We start from the raw sequence: 23,199 nt of genomic DNA on the forward strand, positions 1-23,199 counted from the left end.
AAACTGAGATGTAGAATGGGGGTAGCAGGGAAATAACAAATGGCCACAATATGTGTCAAAAATCTCTTCTGTGAACATCCTAGTGATGAGTTATGACTCTTGCTGGAAACTGGTGGAGAAATCCCTGGGCCACTAAAACCTGGGGCTGCATGTTCAACCAGCATAACTCTACTGTGAACCGTTTGAACTCAGCATCAGCTACCTGGTGAAGCCTGGCCCTAGAGTTTTGTTTCTGTGGCACAGCCACCGAATGTGCCCTGGAGGAACGTGCAAATCACAGGTGATATGCTTAGCTACACCTTGAGGACCCAACTCCAGATCCTGCAGGAAGAGAAAATAAACCCACTTAGTCATTTCAGCAGAAGAGAAGCCATGGACGTTACATGCTCTCCACCTCCATTTTTCTTCTTCTACCAAGGCAAATGAACAGAAGTGCCAGGGATTACAGAAGGAATGGCATAGGGTGGCTCCTGCAAGCATTTAGTGGGCTATTTTTCTCAGGTTGAAAGCATGGAAGCTGAGTGAATAACAGAGTTCATAAATTACACAAAGTAAAGAGGGGATGTGGCCAAAACAGATGCACAGTTTGTGGCTAAGGTAATGATGGGAGCTTCCTACCTGGGAAAACAACCTCTGTGTTTGCACAGAACATCAACTAATTTCTTTTTATTATTTTCACATGAACAGGCAAAAAAAAGAAAAGCAGTGTCAGCATATCAAGTGATCAGCAAAAATCTGCAGAGAATGTGGCTGAAAAACAATTAAAGGCTTCCTTTTTCTCCAGGAACAATAGGAGTTTTGGCCAAAAACATAAGTAAAAAAAAAAAAGAAAAAATTAATATTAGTACTGATGCACGTTATTTGGGTGGTACACAAAGTTTCATGTGGCTCCCACTGAACACCTGCTTGAAGGAGGAAAGCTTTGTTCTGTACATAGGATTTATGTCCCTTTTCCCTGCTAATGAATGGGAGGAAGCTGTGTGTGTGTGACCCACGTGCCAGGAAGGTTTTCTTTAGAGACTATAATGCGTTCAAAGGACAAGAACAGTTTTTCGTAGGGTGAAACTGAGGAAGGTAGAATATGTGAAAGCTTTGTCAAAGCATCTTTAGATGAGCTGGAGAGTAGTTATGAAGCTAATTTTGGACATGTGATCATTAACAATTAGATGTTCTGTCCTGGGAAACAAGCAGAGACACTGGCAATAATGCAGGATAACTTGCTTGATGGCAGACAAGCACATAGTCAGGAGAAGCTCCACAAAAATAGGGGAGGTGACATTTGCAGCTGGTGACCGCACAGTGAACTCTGTGCATCCTCACAGATGTCAAGAGAAAATCAGAAATTAACATATTATTGTACTGTAAAAATAATAATTTTCCTGAATTGTTGTTCTGAGGGAAATGGGGATACTCAGTTAAGGATTAGTGCAGGAAGCAGGGAAGAAAATTCAAGGTTGGATGGATCAAGTGAAGATTTTTCTAGGTTCTTTGAGTACTAGTTTTAAATGAAATGGCTGATACTGAGCCCAAGTGGCTCTGTAACAAAAAGGATCACTGAAACAACTTTCATGAAAGCAAGATAACTTAAGGGCATGTTGCTAGGGAAAATTAATTTTTAACTCTAGGGCTTAAAATGCCTGAGATGCACTTTGAGCTACTTTGAAATTTAGATCCATGGATGGAGGATGCTGGAGAAGTAGGAGGAACAGTTCTGGTCTATCATAAACTGGCTGCAGCTTTTCATTTAATCACTGACAGTCTCATAAGTCTGTTTGCCTACCTGCAGAGCTGGTAGAATGTTTCTGCTTTATCTGTGTAAAATATGAACTTGGCATGCCATTGCAAGCAAGGGGAAGACTTCTGCAGAGGTGAACATCAGCACAGTGTTTAGGAAAGCATACAGAAGGCTAAAATTAATGGATGTTGCTGAAGAGGTGTATAGACTTGGTTTGATCTCACTTGAACTCCATGGCAGAACTTGAGCACCATTCTTGCCAAAAATCATTGTTGTGCAAGGCAGGTTAGGCCTGGATATTTTGTGCTGAGCGTGTCAAAAGGTGATTAAGAGATGTCCCCCAATAAACTGGGGCTCACAGGTAGCATATTGGTAAGGTTAGGGAAAAAAGTCAAAATTGAAACATTTCATGGAAGTGATGGAAAGAAGGATTGAATACAATAAGGTGTCTGAAGCTGTCTTGTTAGTTTTGGGTTTTGCTTTTTTTAAAAAAAATTATTTATTTCTCTATGTGTTTTGAGCAGTTGAGAGATCCCTTTTCTCGCTTAATTCACATATTTCCCTTCAGGATCTCTAGAGAAACAGAGTGGTCAAAACCAAGTACTATAAATAGTTTCATCAAACCTACTGTGGAACTTTTCCTTTCATTATACCGTGGTAGTTGGATTAGTAACGATAGCTTTTGCTAATTAATTTATTTTTCCTATTTGTTTAACCCAGTAAGATCTTAAGAGAATATTTCCTGTGCTATTTAAGCATTTTGTTTACATGTGTTTTCTTTGATTTTATGCCAAATTGTCAGATGCCAAACAGCATAAACAGGATTGTTTTCTATATTTAATTACGTAATTGTTTTACAGAAGGAAAAAAATATAAATCTGTAGACTTGTCAGGATAAATGTCTTCTATCAATTTCAAAATAATTTTTTTTAGAAGCAGCTACTTTCTTCTTTGTACAGATATTGCTAGGAAATGGCTGTGTAGGATCCCTTGTTGTTACCACTTCCCAGTTGTAGGCAACAAGACATTTGGCTTGACATTTCCAGTCAAGAAAAACTAATACAAAGAGATAGGGCCAAACTTTTTTTGCCTGTGGAAGGGTTTCATTCTTGGTTTTTCTTGCAGTTCTTCTGTAGCTATGTGCTGGTGATTTGTGGACTCTGCTTACATGGTTACTCTTGAAAACCACTTCCTCTGTTCCTCCTCACTGTGCACCACATATCCTCTCCCTCCTAGGACCAAGGCTATGATTTCACCATGGTTCACCACAGGGTCATTGAAGGATTAGGAATGTGGAGAAAGGCTGCCGCTGGTGTTTTCTTCAGCTACTGTATGCTTCCTGAAATTGATACTTTCCAATATCACTGCATTTTCCCACCTGCTTTCATCTGCACTAACATTCAAGTTAGGAATTCTGGTAATGCTAGAGCAGTTCATATGATACAGGTAACTTATGTTAAGGCTAACGGCATCATACTTTGCTGGGGTTTTTTGTTTGTTTGCATTTTTTTGCTTTTTATTATCATTTCTAAGCATCCAAGACTATTAAGCCTATGAAGTGAATCCAAAGCTAAGTTTTTGGCTGTCATTGTGCTAACTCTGGATCTGAGCCTTTTGCTTAATGCCAGGTATGTTAGCTCTATATGGTTTTGATTGGGTAAAATACAAACTTGAAAAAGTGACAATATAAGAGATGTTTGTTTTCTTGTTAAAAAGCTGTCACAGTTTGGAAGCTGACTAATTAGTTCAAAGATGCTTTCTAGACATGTATAGGTGACTACTGTCAATGGCAGCTGTTAAATGCTGCCCAGGTGATTTGATTTGATTTGCAGTAGATTAAAAAGGTGGATTCCTGTGTGTGTGGATGTCTGTCTTCTTCCCCCTAATAGCTCTACTGGCAGTAGCAGCCAGAGATCAACCAAGCAGATAATCTCGTGATCTCTCTCATCTCATTCTTAAAACTAATGTCTAAAAACTGGTCATAATTTAATTTATTGATTTAGATTATCTGTATTGACAGATAAACAACTTAAAATCTAGCCTGGTTTCTGGAGGGACTAACTCAAGAGGATATTCTTTGAGAAATAGGTTTCTAAAATGTGCCTTTTTTTAAGGAAGAGAATTCATCCAAAAGAATTCCCTACAGGCAACTTACAATTTCTTTTCTCTACTGGCAGAGTTACTTGCAGTGGATGAACTAAAATGATAGACATGTCCAATGCTTAAGTAGTTTTGCTTTACTATGCAGTTAAATTATATTGCTAAATATAATATACCCTATAAGATTTAAAATTTTCTATTTCCATGATATTTTACATGTTTTGCTTTCTTAGCCTAGTGTAATATAAAGAACTCCTGGGTTTGGTGCTGTAGGTTTCATTTGACATAGCAAATAAATGTTTTAATTTTAGTGCTGCTGTTCTACCAATTTCTCTATTTCCTACTGTGAAGAAACATGTCTTGGTCCACATGCCTCTCAGGAAACCTCTGTGCACAGAACTGTGTTATTAGAAATGACAGGAAAAAAAGGTTGCAACTTGGAAAATAAACTGAAGCTTGCTGCTTGTGCAGCAGGAAAGCACAAAACTCATTAAGTAGTTAATGAGCTTGGTGGTTTTAAATGTGGGGGAGAAATGGCTTTGCTTTATTGAGGGTGGAGGGAGAAAGGGAGGTGACTTTGTATGAAATATTCAAATGCTCTGAAATCCTGGTTTCCCCCTCTCTCTTTGCAGGGGCAGGGGGGAGGCTGTAACAGTATGCAAGTTAGACTTTGCTGTTTCATAGTGGAAAATATAGATAAGAACAGCCATGAAACTTTGAAAAATATGTTGCACAAGTCACAGTGCCAGAAAGACCAGGACTTGACTTTGTGAAGGACCAAGTGTGTGCTTGGGCTCATTCTTCTGGGTTGGTCTAAGAACTCAAGTGTGTATGTGCAAAAAGTCCTGACTGGGATTTGGATGCCAGGGCACTGTGGTTAAATTAGGTTCAGGTGATGGCTGGTGTCAGTTTAATCTTCATCATGGAAACCCCTGTTCTTGGGCTGAGTGAGGGTTGTGGGCATCAGGGCAGCATCATCTTCCTTCAAGTTTCCTTGTGCCAGCTACCTTGGCTTGTGTGTACTTTTTCCTTATCACATATGGCATTAAAATAGCTCCTAACCTGAGGACAAGTTCTGTTTTCTGGCTGTGATAGATGCTGTTGGTGGTATAGGTCTTGCATGAGTCAGACATGAGTCACAGAGCCTCCTGCAAAGATGCAGGCTGTAACATGGGTGCAGAGAACAGAATGCTTTCATGTAGTGCAGCCCGTGCTTTCCAGTTCCAACAGGAGGAGCCAGGATGATGAGGTTCAAGACTTTGGATCTCCTTAAATGACAAGGGTGAGGCTGAGGTTTTGGTTGGCACCTGTGCTAGGGATGGAGTGGGGAGAGAGAGCAGGGCATAAGGGATGTTTCCCAGCTGCTGGCTACATACAAAGGGACCCAAATCATTTGAGTTCCAGCTCAGCTGTGCGGAGTCATTGAAAAACACTTGTGAGCACTTTCTGGGCTGCCCTACTCCACTTGCCAGCCAAGGTGTGCTGGTGCCTCTCCAGTGCTTACAGCATTTGTCATGAGCTGCATCCTGTCTCAGCAAGCAGTGGCATACTTTGTGTTTCAGAATAGCAAAAAATTCTGCACTTTATATAAAAATAAAAGCTGTGTGAAGCAGCTGAGTAAGATATAGTCAAGATAGTGTAAAGTTGGCAAGAGAGGCAGAGGCTGCACTTGTTCTCCTGGATGCTCACATGAGGACATAATGAGACTGTAATCAATATGGGACTCCGTGTTTGAATATTGCCTGACTTCCAAAGGCACAGAGTTCAGCTGACTTATCTGACACGAGCTCTGCCTATATAAAATGTGGCTTGCAACAGGATTTTTGGGATATTCTGTGGTCATAGTTAAAAGCAGATTTTTTTAGAGATGCCGTGTGCTACCCTGGATCTCAAGTTTGGATGCCTTTTTGGTACCCCTAGGGAAGCTGAGCTACTCTGAAAGAGAGCCTCTGGAGTATACTTAATACCATTACAAATTTTAGCAGTTAAATTCTATCTAAATAGTTCTAAGTTTTCTGCTTTTCTGAGCTGCTGACTTGCACTAGTTTTCTCAGGCATTAAGCGTGTTGGGGTTTTTTTTAGTTTGTTTTAAATAAACTGCTATTGTATAATTTTGATTGAAAGCTGAGAGCATAAGAAAAACACCCAATATCATGAGGAGTGTGACTAATGTTGGCAACAGTGGTGATGCTGATAGACATTAGAAGATAAAAGAGAGCAGATGGTGATTCATGATTTTTTGAGTGCTTTGCATCTCTAATGCAGTCTTTTGAAGAGCATTACCTGAATTTAAACCTTTTCCTTCTCTCACAAAAAAAAAAGTGCGAATAATCATAATGTTTTCAAAGCTGAGATTCTGTTATGGTCACATCTGATACCTAGAGTGCCTCTGCACATATGCAAACATTTGCACTTGGAAGGCACTGCTTTCTACCAGCAGTGAGAATTTTTTTTTTTTTACTTTTCTCTCCAAGGCATCTCATAGAAAACAGAAATCACAAGTAAACATGGCATGCCTTTGACTTCAAACCCATGTCAATCCTCTGGGATTATTTTGCTTTGCAGCAGTGCAAAGCACATCACACTTCCAAGTGAACCTCAAGAAGCAGTTTGGGAAATGGAGAGCTTATCCAGGGAAGGGACTGGGAGCTGGTTCCTGCTGTGCAGTTTGTAAAGAACAAGCATGAGAGGGCCTCTTTTTGCTTGTACACTTTACAAAATTCAAAATAGGCTCCTTCTCAGCAGTTATGTAACTTTGGGAGACAACAAGGAGCTACACAGTCTAATAATTGATGGGAAAGGACAGAAATGCTGTCAGAGAAGTGCTGGCACATCTATACTATTGCCAATCTGGAAAATGCAGAGTTAAATTTGTCACTGACTGTACAAAGAGCTTGAACAGATTCTGTGCCTATCATGGGAGGATGTGATAGATGTCTGAAGAAAGATTATATTTAGAAGGTAGACAGATATTGGTAGAGCTCTCTGAGGAACTTCATCCCAAATGTCAACAAAGCTTTTATAGTAAAAAACAAAACCTGCTAAAGTTTTTCAGGACATGCAATACTAGTGGAAGAACTGCTTTGGAAGAATTGGTGTGGGTATCACATATCAAAAAAGACAGACTGGTTTCACGCTCCCAATATGTACCACTAGTACAGCAAAGCTTCCCAGTGGAAACAGTCTGGCCTTTCTGCAGTGGGTTCACTCAGCATTTTTGCAAGCTTGTGTTCAGTGCAGGTAGCTCAGGCTGTGGCTGCAGTGCAGCTGAGTTAGTGGTTCAGCTCTGGGGCAGGAGCCCAAGCCCCAGGCAGGAGGCCATGAAGTGCTGCCCTTTGCACAACAGAGGGCCCTGGGACCAGTGGCCCAGACAGGGGGCTGGATACTCAGGGACACAGCAGGAGCTGATGATTCCACACTCTCCTGCCCTGTGACTGTGAGGGTATAAAAGCCATGGGGCTCCTTTGCTCTGAGTCCCTCCTCAGAGGCACCAGCTTCAGCTGGAATTTTGTTGTTATACCATGATTAAGGTACTTAAAATATGGAGATATCTGAGACTGTGCTGTGGGAATTCTGGGGTTCAGCCAGGGGGGGAAACAGTTCCATATGAGTGTGGGGGGTGTACCTACGAATGGGCCTCTGTCCCAGCTCAGGTGGTGTGAGTGTTGGACATGGAAGTGTCCTTAACAAGCTCATTAGCTGAAGTTGAGGACTTTAAGTTCCCATGTAGAAAGACAGCTGTTAACTCCTGTTGATTAAATATGGCCTTTTGAACAGTGTCAGATTGCCCTGACTAAAGCAATGTATTATGAAAGGAAATAAAAAATTTGCTTTATTTGAGCTGGAAAGCTCCTTCAGTGTTTTCATGAGTACATACTGTGCTGCCACACTTTAACAGCCACTGGATGGTTTACTGAGATTTCATGTCTTTGAGTCAATTAAAATGTAGTGTTGATGTGATGAAGCTACAGCATGGATGTTGCCCAAGCTGGAGAGCTGAGTGGTGTTATAGGTTCAGTCAGAAAGTGCATTTTTGCAGTTTTCAGCTACTGGGTCAGTATTCTGGAATTGCACTGACAGCCATCCAGCAATAAGCAAAGCTTGGAGCAAGGCAGGTAGTCCTTTGGAGATCTAGAGGAGAGAAGCTTCATTGCTTCCAGAAGTCTGGCCCCTTGAGCCAGGACATTTTTCCATCTAACAGAAGACCATTCCTTGCACAGGTCAGTGCTGACTGAGCTTGGACTGTTCTCACCCACGATGAAAATCACAGTGAGATGAGGATTGTGAGCTCCTCACTGAGGGGCCATTCACCAGAGGATCTGGGACTTTGAGGGACAGCAACGCGTGGCTGCTGGGTTTGCTAAGTGCAAAACCAAATAAAACAAAATAATCTAAAGCAGAAGGGGAAAGAAAATCTATTTCAGGCAGAAAAGCAATGCTGTCTGAGACATGAGCTCAGTTGATCTGTGAGTTGTCTGCTGGGGGCTGCCCCTTTCTGCCATGAGCTCAGGTCTTACAGCAGAATGTATTGCTCATATGTAGTATGTCTAAAAGTAGAGTTTTCTCTGTGCCAGAAAGGTATTTATTTTGGGCAGGCAAGGGAAGACGGGATGAATGCTTCCTTTAGGGTAGATGCAGGCACTTGTCCTGTGGAAGGTAGTTGAGTAGTATTTTCAAGATACAAATGCTGGGGGGCTGCCCAAGTAGCCTGCTCCATTGAGTCCTGGTTCTGTAACAGGTTCAATCTGGCAGTCCTAGTCAGAGGAGAAGCTGTCCCTGTCCTTTGTAGAGAGCTAGACATGAAGATGGATGCTTGTGGCTTGAATGAACCACACCTCTTGAACTGAAGTTAACCGGTTACATAGTCTTGGTAGATAAGAAATCTGTTGGAATCAATAAGTGATCAGTCACAGGGTCTAAAGTCAGTGCAACTGCTCTGGTATATACCTGCCAAATACATGGTTCTAGACAGATACCCCAAATGTAGTACCTAATGTGTGTTCTAAGAAAGTGATTTGTCAAGGAATGGTACAGTTCTGATGCTATGATTACATATGTGTCAAGTTTCTGATAAATATCTACTGTGTGTGGGCTTTAACCTCTGTGTCAAATGGTTCACCCATCAAATGGTGCGGCAAGTTAGCAAGGAGAGTTGTTCTTTTAGTCTCTCTGGTGAAGCCTCTCACATTGTCTGCATGATTGACAGATGCTTTGACATTTTTTTAAGAGAATAAATTGATGGGCTAACCAGTGGGTGGACATAAATTTTCATCAGTTATAGGCTGTTAGTTTCCGCTAACAACACACTTTGCCCTGCGGTTTATTTGTGCAAAACCCATTTTAAGCTAGAGTAGGAGGCCATATTACTTTGTAGTTAGTGTTAAAAAAGGTCATCTGTAAAATGGAATAAATTTAAGTTCTTAAAGAAATAATTAAAAAACAGTAATTGAAATTCAAAGGGATGTAAAGAAGGAACTGTGAATGTAATCTAGGAGTGGCTGGGATACAAGGCAAAGTACCCACAGACCATGGAAAGTCAGTGCCTCCTAGCCACAACCTACAGGTCTTCTCAGTGGCTTTCTCATTCTCATAACACATATAGAGCATTTTTCAGAATATTTTGAGAGAAGGATAAATCAATTTGCAGTGCATTTATTTTTACTCTAGGTTTTTCATGCTGTTGAATGAGCTAGCCAATGTTTTTTCTACAGGAAAGATGGACTGGGCTGTGGTACAGGGCTACTTCTCTGTCTGAGCCTGTCACTGGGAATGCACCAGCAATGACCTGCTGGCCACCCATGCAATCTAACAATCACATTTCGAAAGCAGTTATTTTGCCTCATAAAAAATATCCAGAAATTACCCAACACTGGGTTGGGAAAAGCAGATTCTGACTGTAAGGTATTTTCTGTGAAGCTACAAAGTCCTTGCTGAAGTGTGGGGCCTGACCCACAAACTCCTTCCCCTGCTTGTAATGCAGAAGCCTGAACTGGCGAGGACTGAGCAAACTGCAGAAGCCAGCACACTTCAGGTGATTAATGACAAGGCTGAGCTGGTGCTTTAGGATGAAGGTGAGTCATTAATAGAACAGGCATGCTAACGAGCACGGGAGAGGGTTTGTGTGGGAAGCTGCAGGAGCCATCTCCCCTCCGGCTGCTAGCAGACTTGAGCCAGAGCAACAGGGCTGCTTGCAGCTCAGTGCTCCCTGGTGCCTAGTTTCAGCTCCTAGGTTAGACACGCACATCTCCTCCTGGGGTGTGATGAATATTACGATGAAGACAATCATGCCTTTCAGTGGGATTAACAGGTTCAAGTGCAGTAGGGGTATTGGTACCCTCGGGACCAAAGCCCTGCTCCTCTGAAGAGGGTAGTGGCAGTACTGCCTTCAACAAATTGGACGTGTTCCCAGGCAATATTTGCAAGGTGCTTATCTTTGAAGGGGGACAGAGCAATTAAAATTGATTTTTTTAAGCCCCCAGGATGTAAGTGTGCTCTGTGCATGGAGATGATGTAGCTTGTGGGGTTCGCAGCCCTCTTTTCCCTCTGTTTGTTACTTCTTTTTTCATTCGTTTAGAAGGCAGATCAATTTTTTAATCGAAGGGATTTTTTTTATCTCGGAGGAAAATGGTGGGCAAATCGTGATACATTATATTCACAGAAAGGAATCAGTATTACATTTGAAACCAGCTAAACCATCACAGAAGGCAAAAAAAATCCCTTTCTTCCTGACTGCTAAATATTTAACGGGCCACTGAATGATCAAAGGTCCCTTTAGGATTTTAAAATGACAAGATAGGAATGAGTTTGAGTTCCCCAACATTTGCATTTGTGACAGCAAGAATGTGAGAAGCAATGTCAGATGCTTGAAGTCCTCCCACTTGCACAGTGATCACTGAGTCATTTTATTGATAGAAGCCAATTCAGAATACTTTATCCCTTCCATAAATGTTCAACCAAACTCAGCTGGGAAATGGGAGCATCACCCGCACAACACAAAGCACTAGAGCATTTTTCCTCTGCACAGGGCAATCAACAGCAGCAGCAAAATAAAAAAAAAAAACCCTCAAGTGCTGAAGGCATTATGTTCCTGCAGTGAATAGACATTGGGGGAATGTTGTCTTCTAAGTTTGCTTTGACTTAAATCTTTGTTTCCATGGGGTTGTTGGAACTGGTGTTAGGAACACATTTAGTTTGGATGTTGTCTCTATATCTGGATCTTAAAATTCCTATTGCAATGAAGATACAGTAGAAGAGCTCACTTGTCACTGATTTTATCTGGGGGATTACAGATGTTGAGTTCTGTCTCACTGGATGAAAGTGGTTTGCATCAAATTTCCAAAATGCCCTACCTTAGCATATTAAGTAATATGATTCTTTTTTGGCACTTGAAACACTGTGGATTTCTGAAGGTCATTCTTGATTTCTTACAGTGTTCTGTTAGTATTAAACCTGTGTAAAAGCTTTCACTTCTGTGGAACTAACTACTTGCTTAAATGTATGCTTGAAAATCTTTTGATTTTTGAATCCAATGGATGAATTTAATGAATTTGCAATAAATGTAAACATCTAAAATGATTCCGGTTGGAGTATATCAGCTTTTAAGATTTTAGTAATAATGTTATTTTAAGCTTCTCTTAAAATTGCTTACATGGTTTAAGTCCAGCTGGCATAAGTACCATGCAGCCACATATGATTTACATTTATTGCTGTCGCAAAGAATGCGTTGAACTTCTTTTCTGCAATAATCTATTCAGAAAAATGCTTCTGAATACTTGAGGCACTAGTTCTGTAAACAGCTTTTTGAGGGTGCTAGATCCTGCAGAGCTCATCCTGGCAGAAGTGACTTCAGGTAAATGTAGCTCACTAAGCATCCACACTTTGCATATTTGTTTGGAATGTTACAGGTATGGGAAAGAGGTAAATAACTCCAGAGCAGTCAACTGTTGCTTTTCCAATGCCACTGCCTTCCTTGGATAATTCCAGGCAGATGAACACCTGAACGAGAGAATAAACCAGTAAACCAGCTGGTTTACTGCTTGCTTGTATCAGAAATGATACACTTGTCCAAGAGAAATCACTCTTTTTTCACTGCTATGTTTCCTCATTCAGTCTGCCTGTTGAACAATGCTTGTTATGGAACAGTAAACACATCATTTGACTTTATGCTAAACAACTAAAAATTACCATACTTTAATGAGAGCCACTGCAGTACGTCAGTTGAGGGAATACACAAATACCTATCAGATAACTGAAAAAATTATTTGGAGGTCATTATTAAAAGAGGATGATGATACAGCATGATGCTGAATTTCATTTTGTTTGTTTGTTCATATCCAAGTACATTTACTCTTAGCCTTGTAATCCATAGAAGTATTTTCTAGTATAGGTAATTTCTAAAATAGTATTTGCCCATAAACTCACCAGCTGAGTGCTGAACTGATACTGCTTGAGCATTTAGAAACACTTGGGCATCCAGCTGTGGCAGTCTTTCAAGTCAGTTGAGTTCACATCTGCATGGGTGATTCTCAAGATCTGCCTCTGATTCTTATCCAAATGTTCATCAGGCAGCACGTGTAGAGAAACATCTTTATGGCTGGTAGCAGATAGGTTTTTGTGTTGTTTTCAAACTACAGGGAGTCATATCATAAGTACGCATCTTGTTCTGAAGCATGGCCTCATCCTACCAGTCTTTTTGTTTCATCTTCACTTCTGAAAATGCAAAAGAGCAGCATTTAGGTTCTCACTATGATGGAGGAAATGTTATATTGCTTCAGGCAGTGTATTGTTGTTCAGGAACTGCAAATGTGGCTTGTAGGAGAAAGAACTGTACTGACTGTAATTAGTTTGCTACATGTGTTCTCTCACTCCTTCTGTGTTTTAACTGAGCATTCTTGTATCTCATAGAATAAGTTTTGTTGGTAATTGATCTCATTGATGTGACATACATGAAATTATTCTTCCTCAGCTTCATCTGAGCTTCCATAAATCACATGTAGCTGACTGTTACGCCGTGAATTTGGAGAAAAGCGGTTTGTTTTTTTTCTATTTATCCCCAAAGTAGATGGTGTAATGAGTGCAATTACTCAGCAGTATTTCACTCAAAACTTCCTGGCAGAATTGTGGTTTTTTCCGTGCTATTCTGGATGTTGTGAGCAGAATAAATGCTTTTATCTCAACTACTTTTTTGTGTGCTACCTCTGTGGTGTGTATACATCGTTTATTCCTCTGGTATGCTTAAATTTAAACGAGGTGAGGGCTGGAGTATGATTAGAATCCCCTCTCTCAAATCAGAAGAGTGTGAGATGAGCAAAGTGATATTTCCCTTTTGGTCCTATTGGCTATGGGACTGACTCCTTCCTGTGAAATCTAACAGTTTATGTGATAACTTCACTGTGACTTAAATGCCTTCCAGGGGAAGCCCCTGCTTAGCTGGTGAAGTTTAGGGAGCTACTGTGATTAATAGTAAAAAAGGACCAGAGGGAAATTGTCATTTTAACAATTCTAATAACTAACATTCAATGCTTTGATCCTTAAAAGGCAGCTCTGCATTTTAATGTCAAATGGTTTAACAGAGTTTATTAATAGAAGGCTCTTTCTGCTGAAAGCAGTGCAGCAACAGTTCCCCTTTGAAGTTTCATCTATGGCTGAGATCATCATCAGCTCGCACTTCAAGTAGTTTTTGGACTTTGGACACCACTGGGGCCTGCCCTCTTTTCCTTCTCAGCAACACAGTGAACAGCATCTCTGCCCTACTTGACTCTGTTCCAAATAGCAAGCAGCCACATCTCAACTCTAGCAAGGCGTAGTTTGTCTGCAGTTCTCATAAAATGAGCACCATAGGTACAGGGTAGTGGATGCTCCACAGGTATTTCCTAACTGTGTTGTGTGGCTGGAAAGAGCTGGGTTAGCCCAGAGAAGACTGAAATGAGTCAGGGTAATGTTTTTTCCAGTATCAAGCCTTTGTTACTTTTAGGCTTTTAAATTGCTTTCCTCAGACATCTCTTGGGAACGATTTGGAGAAAGCTGAACCTGCCTAAAACAGAGATGCAACTTGGGTGACTCTTCAGAGGCCATCCAAACGTACACTCTTTATGACTTCTTACATGTGAAGTAGTAGTGAAGATTTTTCTGGTGCCCATCCTTTTTGGGACAGCAACAGGTCTTTGGAACCCATGAACCCAAGGTGCTGTCAGACATACAGGTATAAGTATGAAATAGTTTACTGAGGGGAAGAGCTACACCAGGCTTATACTGACAAAGAGCAGAATGTGGCCTGGGAAACTGTTGCTTTGAAATCCACTCTTATACAATGTAGAGGATGGCAGACTTCAGTCTGCTACTTCCTTGTATCTAAGCCAGAAGTGAAAAGCAAAGATAACAATAGCAGTGGTGGGGGAGGAGGGAAAGACAACGCAAGTACTCAAGTATTGTGTATTTAGGCACTGGTCTTTTAAGAGTCTCCTTGCATGCTACACCTTACTAAGTAGACTTTATTAAGAAATTATTTTAACTTAGTTAAAAGGAATTCTCTCTTCTATGGGAGAAGAATAAACTGAAGAGGTGTTTGTGATGTTTTTTATTTGTGCCACTGAACTGTGAAAGAACCTTTCCCAATTCAAGTGAAAGCTCTGAGTAGTTGTGTACTTGCTTCTAGACAATGAGTATCACTTCAGGAGTATAAATTTTTAAATCCAGGCTGTCTCTCTAGTCTTTTGTAGTGTTTAATCTGGTGCTCAATAGATCACAATTGCAGGAAATACTCCTGAAACCTTCATGGTTCAAATAATTGTTGCAAGTGTTGTTTTTTTTTTCAAAAGCAAGTGTTGGTTTACTTTGTAGAAGAAATATATTTTGAAATTCCCTAGCTGGGTAAAGTGCTGTAATAGGTTGGAATTGAAGGAATGCTTTAGAGAGATGCTCACTGATGATAACGGCAGGGTGACTACTTTATTCATAGCATGTCCTGTCAATTAATTCCAGCCTTTGAAGGTGACGTCCTGCCACAAGGTCACATGTGAGCCCACAGCTCAGTGTGCTGGGAAGTACAAGCAAATGAGTCAGTGCTGCTTGCTCTGGGTTGGCTGCTTGTACTCTAGGGAGAGCCAGAAGGGAGCAAAACCTGCACTCTTTCCACTATTGAAGAGAAAATCTTCCCCTGTCTTTATGAACATCGTCGTGAGTGAAGTTTGTGACTGCAGTCGCAGGAGATAGGGCACAGAGTTGGAACTCCCTCTGGGGCCATGTGAATGGGAACTCATGCTGTTTATAATGCCAGAAGGTGGTTGGGCCTGCAGGTCTGTGTAGAGAACTTTTTGTGAGAGTGGGAGAAATAGATATGGTTTAGAAGTTGCTGTTTTAGATAATCCAGCATTGAATCAACTGTTTTTATAACTGGAAAATTCTTTAAGAGGAAATTAATTCTCCTTCAATTTATTCTTAGAGAATATATACTCATGGAGACTATACAATAACATCTGGAGTTCATCTGTACTAAATGGGTACCTAACATTAAAATGCGATTATGATATTCAAACTGTTTTAAATAAAGTATGATAAAATAACATTGCAATTCTGGCTGAGACCACACTATTTAAAATCATCTTCTCTGACCTAGTGGAACCAGAATTGAACAATATTGCTCATGCCTATGCTGACTTCGAAGCTGATTTGTACCATTTTCTGGTTAATGTGATCTGTTGAGGTAATGTGTTGTGTTATAGTTTTATTTAATGAAGGTAAGGTTCAGTTGTCATCCTTGGAGGTCGTTCTTGGGTAGTAGGTTCAACAGAATGGAGAGTCCTCCTTTGTAGAAAGGGACAGATGGGTTTAGCTAGTCCCATGGAGCTCCTGACAGACATAGTGTCCAACAGATTCCTTCATTCTCCTCTCTGCTCTAGAGTGTGACCTTTCCTGCTGCTCTCCTTTGGGATCTCCCAACATCCCCAGCCACGTGCATTGTGTAGACTGAATTCTGTATTCAGAAGAAGTCCCCCTAGGGTTGGATAGGCCTTTTTAATACGTGAGAGAATGGTTTCCCCTTTTTTGCACTAAGGTGATATTTTTGGCTTATGTTGACTTTGTAATTATTTTCTGTGTGCTGTTTGCCCACCATCTTTGATTTGGTGAGTGCCTAAGTGGTACTTACACATTTTCCTATGGAGGTGCATGTTATTTATTTCAGTCACTTATTCAGTTTTGTTAAGGTGTCTTGGAGTTATGTAGTAAAAACAATTAAAATAAATTTAGGTTGTTTACTGTTCCTTCTTACTGCATAAGATGGAGCATACACTTCAGTTCAGTCCTTGGTCCTTCTTTCAAATCCCTATTGGAATTAGTGGTATTATTTGACTGAAGATTTCTGTGGAACTGCAGTCTGAAATTTCATTTTTGAGAATGTAAATAATGAAGTTGATAGTGGATATTTGTTGCATAAAGTAACAGATGTTGTTTGAGCAGATCTGTTATTCTAAAATATTATTACCTTGTTCAGGAGAATTGAAAGAGAGCCAGATCTGGTCCACATCTCTGATGTGGTGGCATCTAGTTAGCATCACTCCCACTATATTGCAATTAGAAATATCTTCAGTCTTTCCAAATTATCTGCTCTAGCTTTTTTTTCCCCCTACCCATGCAGTTTTCAAGGTCACCATGGATTTGGGAAGCAGAGAAGGATGAAGCTGAAGGGGCTGTGTGTCCTGGTTGCGTTCACATGTGTTCCTGAGGTTGTATTGACTCAGCCCCTAGGCAACCTCTTGCTTTAAGTCACCTGGAACTGATGCACATGTCCATCCCTGTAGAACTCATGTGGACTTCTGGTCTGGCCTGTGCAATGAGCAGGTTCTCAGTGTAATCCTCGTTTGTCAGCAAATAGCAACATTCTAGCAGCTCTTGTAAGGAACTTAACCAGCCTGGTTAATGCAAACATGAAATCTGAGTTTCAGCAAATTTGATTTTTCACAGAAATGTTCCTGTTGTACTCCAAAGGCATCTCATCAAGTAATACTGGTGAATTTTAAAGGAAGGAAAGAAAAAAATATATACTATCTATGTTTTTAAGGCATTTACAGCAGTTTGTAACTTGTTGTAAACAGCAATTATTTCCAGTTATTTGTAGCTAATAGAGCTGTGGTTAGAAGTTACCACAGGCACTTCATTCCTTTCTCTGTAACCATCAGTTGTTTTCCTTTTCACTTTTGTCATTGCCAACGGAAAGGTAGAAAAATGCAAATTGGAATGCAGCCTGTAGAACTTCCATGCACTGCTTTAGCCTTTCACTGGAATTGTGCTAATGTTGATATTTACTTGTTTAATTAAATGTCTGTTCTTCATTTCAACTCTCCATTTGAGGAGAAGGAAGGAGACAGTTTCATTTTGTTTTTGGTACTCTAAATGAGTTGTGCACTGGAACAGCTAGTTTCTTTCACCCATAGTGCTTTCTCATTGTTTCCTTCACTTAGGTGTTCAGCTTAGGGGTAATTAAAGCAGTTTGCTTTATTTCTAGCAAGTGCACAGTTACATCTGTATCTCTGGAGTGAAACAACTAGACTGATGATGCTTTGTCATTTACAGCTGAGTCTTGGAGGCACTGACAATGGCAATGAGTGAGCAGGAGCTTTAAAGCATCCTAAGCTGACCTGGCAACTCAGTTATAACTGTATAACTCAGTTCCATGAATATAATATCTTAGGACTAGGAAAGTAAATGAATTGAGGCCATTTTGGCTTTTTTTTTTTTTTTACCTCTTGTTGGGTTTTTTGTTCAAGGGTTTGTCTTCCATCCAGATAAGTTGGCCTTTCCAGTCAAAATATCCGTAAAAATAGAATTATCAAATGGGGAAGACAGGTATTTTTTCACTTCAGTACAGTATCCAGGTGGATTAAATTTTGGAGAGGGAAGAATGCCAATTATTTTCTTTTCAAAGGGGAAATTTAAGCCCATAAGTACAGCAAATTTTTATTCAGCTTGTAGCAGGAGGCAAATTTACACAGGAACAGTAACAGCTGCACTGGGGGTATAAAAAGGAATCCCAAAATTTTACCTTAAGCTCCACCATCTAATGACTGACAGCTCCTGACAAAAGCTCTCACAAGGTGGGTAATACCAAAATGAAGTGGGCTTAGTCAAGCTACAGGGACATGAAGTTACCAGTTGTAAGGGCTTGAAGCAGCCCTGCTGAGTTACAGGTTTGTGATGTGGTAACAGGCATGAGACCAATTGCTTTGGGGGTAAACAGTTTTATCCCTCAATAAAGACAGATTACTAGTGCAATTATCCAGATTGTAACTACAGCAAACTGAGCAATTGACTAATACTGGGCTAGAATTAACATCTGGGCCCACAAAGATGTGCATGCCAATGGCTGGCAGGCAGGCATTACTCTATCAGTATGTAATAATTTTTCAAGGTAATCATGCTTTTAGGTGTCTATTTTCTTTTTCTTAACTCCCACAGCTACCAACTGGTGTATACATACAACAAAATGGACTGTTAAAATTGCTTTGCATGGAACGTTTTTTTGGGGTCTTGAAGGACTTACCAGAAGATTACCTTGTAAGCCAGCTTTTTCCATAATGCCTCTTGTCTTGGTTTATTGCTCTTTTATTTGATGCATAGTTTTAATTTGATTAATTTACACATATTTAATTTAATCAGATTTAATTGGTTCACAGTTTTACATTATAAAGCACTCAATAACACACTGGCAAATGATACGGAGTGACCAGTGCTCATTGAGTTTTAATAATCTATTTTGCTGAAATTAACAATGACTTCTCAGGTTACATTCATCTTTTAGGTGTTTGAGGCAAGCCTCACCTTATTTATTGTGAGCAGTAGGGCTTTCAGCTAGAGAAAAGGTCCTTCCACACTGTCTGCTTGGGAATTTCCCTAGAGGTCCCAAGAACAGACAGAAAATCAGCAACACAGATGTGAGTTTTGAGACGGGAGTTTATCAATGAGTATAAAACCAGGAGGGGTGGAGGTAAAGGAAATTGAGCCAGACTCCTCAGTGGTGCCCAGTGAAATGGCAGGAAGCAGTGGGCACTAAATGAAATGCAGGAAACTCCACTGAAATGTAGAAACATGTTTTTCACTGTGTGTTTAGTTGAACACTGGATGAGCATATCCAATGTGGTTGTGGAGTGTCTGTCTGTGACAATGGTTAAAAGCCAATCAGGAGTGGCCTTGAGCAACCTGCTCAAGGTGGGCAGTTTCTGGAGGTCTCTCTGACCTCTGTGGTTCGTGGCTTCCAGGGTGATTGCCTCCTGACAGTGTAAATGTTCTAAGAGCAGACAGTTTGGTAGCCTGGTTTATTTATCTCAGAATGTGGGGTCACTCCAGAAGGAACTAGTCTCCAGTAATAATGAGAATTGTGCGTGGCTATAAGACTTCATCAATGTTCATAATGAAGAGCAAAAAACATATTACTAACCAGGGATATGGCAAAGTATAGTGTTTAGATCAGCCACCAAATTACAATTGCAATGCTTCCTTTTGAAGTGGCTCATCTCTGACTTGGGATAAATTACCTTGTTTCTGATGGCAATAATTTGGCATTACAACACCAACACATCACCGAGAGAACAGGATGCACACTCCTGAAGGTGACCCTTTCACTGCATGGTGCTGACTTAGGAGCAATACCAGGAGTGGACCAGTTGGTCTGCTTTTTGTGGGTAGGGGATCTTAAGCAGTTTCTTCCCTTCCACCAAGAGTGTTTTGAGGTGGGAAAAGAGTGAAGAGAAAGAATGGGGTGCAATTTTCACCAAAAACACTAAAATAAGAAAAACCTGTTTGGTGACCTTTACATGGTAAAGGGAATAGTCCTGAAGTTTTGTCAAATATTCTGTATTTTAACAGGGTCAGGTCTTCAGGAGGAGTTTTTAATTAGTTTGATTACTATTTTATTGCAAAAGTGTGTCATTTCACACTGTGGGGCACAGAGCTTAGCAGCATTCATTCCCATAGTATAAGAGAAGGAATCGACGTTTTGGAGCCATTGCAGCAGTTGTCCTTTGTGCTCTTGTATACCAGTTATATTCATACCTGTTCTTTGAGTCAGAACTGGCACCCAAGGCCATGTAAAAGTGTCACTTCACAATGACGGGGCACCATTTCCTCTCTCTTTATAAAGGACACAGGTTACTTGACAAAATGAGAGAACCTCATGGAAGAGAGAGCATACGCTGTGTAACATAGCCATGCATTCCTGGGAGAAGTGTGGCTGGGCTTGCTGGGTGGCTTGGTAGCACATGGGCTTTGTGCAGGTGTGATAGGCACATGCCTTTACCAAGGCAGGCAGAAGTGCTGATAGCACCAAGTGACACTCCTGTTAATGCCTGAGAATGGCAGTGGGGTCTACTCTGCTTGGGATAGCACAGAAGCTTTTTTCCTGTACTGTGGGGTTTGAGTGCCCAGAGACTCTCTGGAGTCAAAATACAAGAGTTTCCCAGAGTGATCATGCTTCAAACCAATATTCAGTATTCATTTTTCCTTAAGGGAATCCTTAGGGGACAAGCAGAAGTCCTCACCACACCATTATTCTCATGCCTTTTTTACTGGGTGAGTTGTAATTTTCCCTTTTAAAAGCATTTTCCTAGCAAGAGTTCAGTGCTCCCCAGCTAAAAACTGACTTCATCTCTGAGAAGCTTTAGTTGAACTTTTTACATGATCTAATATTAAAAAAAATCTTTCCCTCTGGAAATGCCCTTCAATGTGGTTGAGAGATGTTGCAGCTTCTAGAGAAAAATGTGTCTTTCATACTAAGGCAAGAATTGGTCTTTTGGGCTGTTTTCCTCTTCCATAACTGAATTAGGATTTGGAATTACTGCTCATGACAATGTAAAATTGCATTTATTTGTTTTAAAGGAGGTAAATTATGATTTAAAGTGTACCTTAGATGGCTCTGTGTCACCACTGGGGGTGGTGGTTTACTTTTATGATACCCTTACTTTGGGGAGACCATGTCAGAAGCAGAGCATGCCACCATTTAAAATGTGGTGGTCACTTTTGCTATGCATTTTTATGTAACAGATGACCTTGAATAATGTCATCCTCATGTGAACTGCAGTGACATCAGCATGAGAGGCGGTGTTTGTGTTGCTTTTCAGCTGGGCAGAGGCAATAAACCTTTCCCAGGCAAGGAGTTCCCTTGGAGGTTTATGATGACTTATCATTTACTTCCATTGAAAAAAATAGTAGCATTGTAGTTGATGTTGTATTTTTCTAGTGCTGCTGATTGTTTTATTTGAAGCTGTAGAGAAATCTCCATCCTAAACTTGCTGAAAGGACTTGGAAAGATGATAAATTCAGTCTTTTAGGCCTTGTGTCTCAGTAATCCTGATGGACAGTCCAGACCCGTTGCAGAGGTTCCGAACAATAAAACAGGTAACAAACTTTGAAGCTCTTATTTGCAATTCAGCTGGGAAGTGTTTTTCCTTGTCGTTAATAATGGTCCTGGCAGTTTCACTTGCCATCTGTTTTCCTGCTGCAGATAACATTAAGTTGCATGCATGCTTTCTTGTGCACCCTCAAGCTGATTTTGGGCAGAGTTTTACTTGATGAACTGATTATTAGCTGAAACTGTTCCTTAATGACTGGGGGAAGCATAAATTAAATTGTATTTTGGATTAAGCAGGAGTGCATGTGACAGGAGCTGTAGGTCTTTAGAGCTGGTCTGTTAGATCAAGGGCACAGTAACAGCTGTAAAATTTGTATCACACACTATTTGGCTCTTTCAGTCAAAGCTAGTAGGGATTGATACTACGTTTCGTAAAAGTAAATGGGCATAAATGCTATTAAAAATTTGTTTAGAAGCTGAGGTAAGAAACTACTGAAATCAAGTAATCTGAGGAGCGCAAGTGTTTTAATAAGATGAGACAGAAATGCAAGTTGGCCTAGCTTTTCTCATAATTTCAAGCCTGAAAAAATACCTTTCACCTTTCATATTGAACACCTCAAATTTGTGTCAGTTCTGGAAGACACAGGTGCCTATTAAATACCTAAATAAAGGTACTTGCAACCTTATTCATCAGAGTCCTTTGGCTTTTTGAAATTTGTCCACCAGTTTTTGTTGTCTGTGCCATAGGGCAGCTCAGGGTATTGACTCAGAGGAGGTACGTGCATGGAGGGAACTTGGAAGAACAGTTAGACTCCACACAGACCATGCTGCTTACCTCCAAAGGAAAAAGCATATCTGGCCCCACTGAGAAGTAATAGGAGCAGGTATCTCTTCATACTGGACCTTTCAAAGTCTGAAAAAAGAGCTTGAAGAATCTCTATTATGGATATAAGTTCTGCACATCCTAAACTTTGAGGATGAAAAATTTGAGTACCTACATATATATCAGAAAGGTGACTGATCCTAGAAAGAGCAGGGTTGGTATCTGGTAGATGAAGTCACAGTGTGTGCTTGGAGTGGTGCAGAAAGTGAGGACCAGAGAGTTGTGACTAAAGGCACCTGGTTAAACCACAGAGGGAGCCAATATGTGGCAAATGGAGAAGCACAATAAATACTGTGTGAAGGTAAGGAGGCTTTAGTGCCACCTCTTTTGCATTTTATATTCTGTGTTAAGCTTTCAGAGGTGAATTTCAGGTTTAGCTTCTCTTATGCTCATTTTGTCTGTATCCTAAATTTAATTGAGTGCCACTATCTTAGAATTTGTAGATTTTGAAGAATTATCTCATTAGTCTGGTTTATGATGTACTTAATTTTGTATTTCTGTCTACTCTACCAGCCTGCAAGTGGGGTTTTTAAAATGAATTTCTTCCTGAGTGTCTGTAATTGGTTTTAGTGTGTTTCTGTCTAAATTGACACCTGTTATAAATCAGCATGGTCACAATAGAGCCATTGAGACACTCTGCCTGTTTTCATATCATTTTCCTACAGTTCATGATGGACTCCAGCAGCCTCTGCTCTGGCAGAACTCATATTTCTTCTCTGTGAGCTTCTAGAGGAACAACTACAAAGATTGGCCCAATTGAAATGTTGTGCGTTTTTTCCTTTGTCTTTGCTTCACATGATACAGAGTATCTGTAGTTCTAGGAGGATAATAATCTTCCTTTAATAATCTAATTCAACATGTTATTCTTCACATCATTGCCATCTTCTTAATTGCATGAGTCTCTTACTAAAATTGCTGCATAAAATTAAGTGCTTCTATAATAAAAAATGCAGGAAGCTGGGTAAAAGGTATCATACCATGTATCATATACCAGTAGTGTATAGATTAACATGCTGGTTAGCACAAGAAAGCATGGAAAGGTGTGACACATTAAAGGGAAAAAGTGTTTTCCAATACAGTTAGGTTCTAGAACAGAAGGAAAAAAAAGGCATGTTTCCCCCTTTTCACAATGTACTGTGAAAG

The 23,199-nt window shown here is 40.4% G+C and overlaps 1 protein-coding gene across 1 annotated transcript in view; it reads left to right on the forward strand.

Annotated features, from left to right (window-relative positions):
• Window positions 1–23,199, forward strand: part of SNCA (synuclein alpha) — a 61,024-nt gene that overhangs the window by 36,317 nt on the left and 1,508 nt on the right. Inside the window, exon 4 of the mRNA XM_062493845.1 lies at window positions 2,972–3,007. Within this exon, the coding sequence (XP_062349829.1) occupies window positions 2,972–3,007 (36 nt within the window). The remainder of the gene's footprint in view (window positions 1–2,971; window positions 3,008–23,199) is intronic.

This window comes from Cinclus cinclus, chromosome 5 (assembly GCF_963662255.1).
Source record: "Cinclus cinclus chromosome 5, bCinCin1.1, whole genome shotgun sequence".
In the NCBI taxonomy this organism is placed as follows: domain Eukaryota; kingdom Metazoa; phylum Chordata; class Aves; order Passeriformes; family Cinclidae; genus Cinclus; species Cinclus cinclus.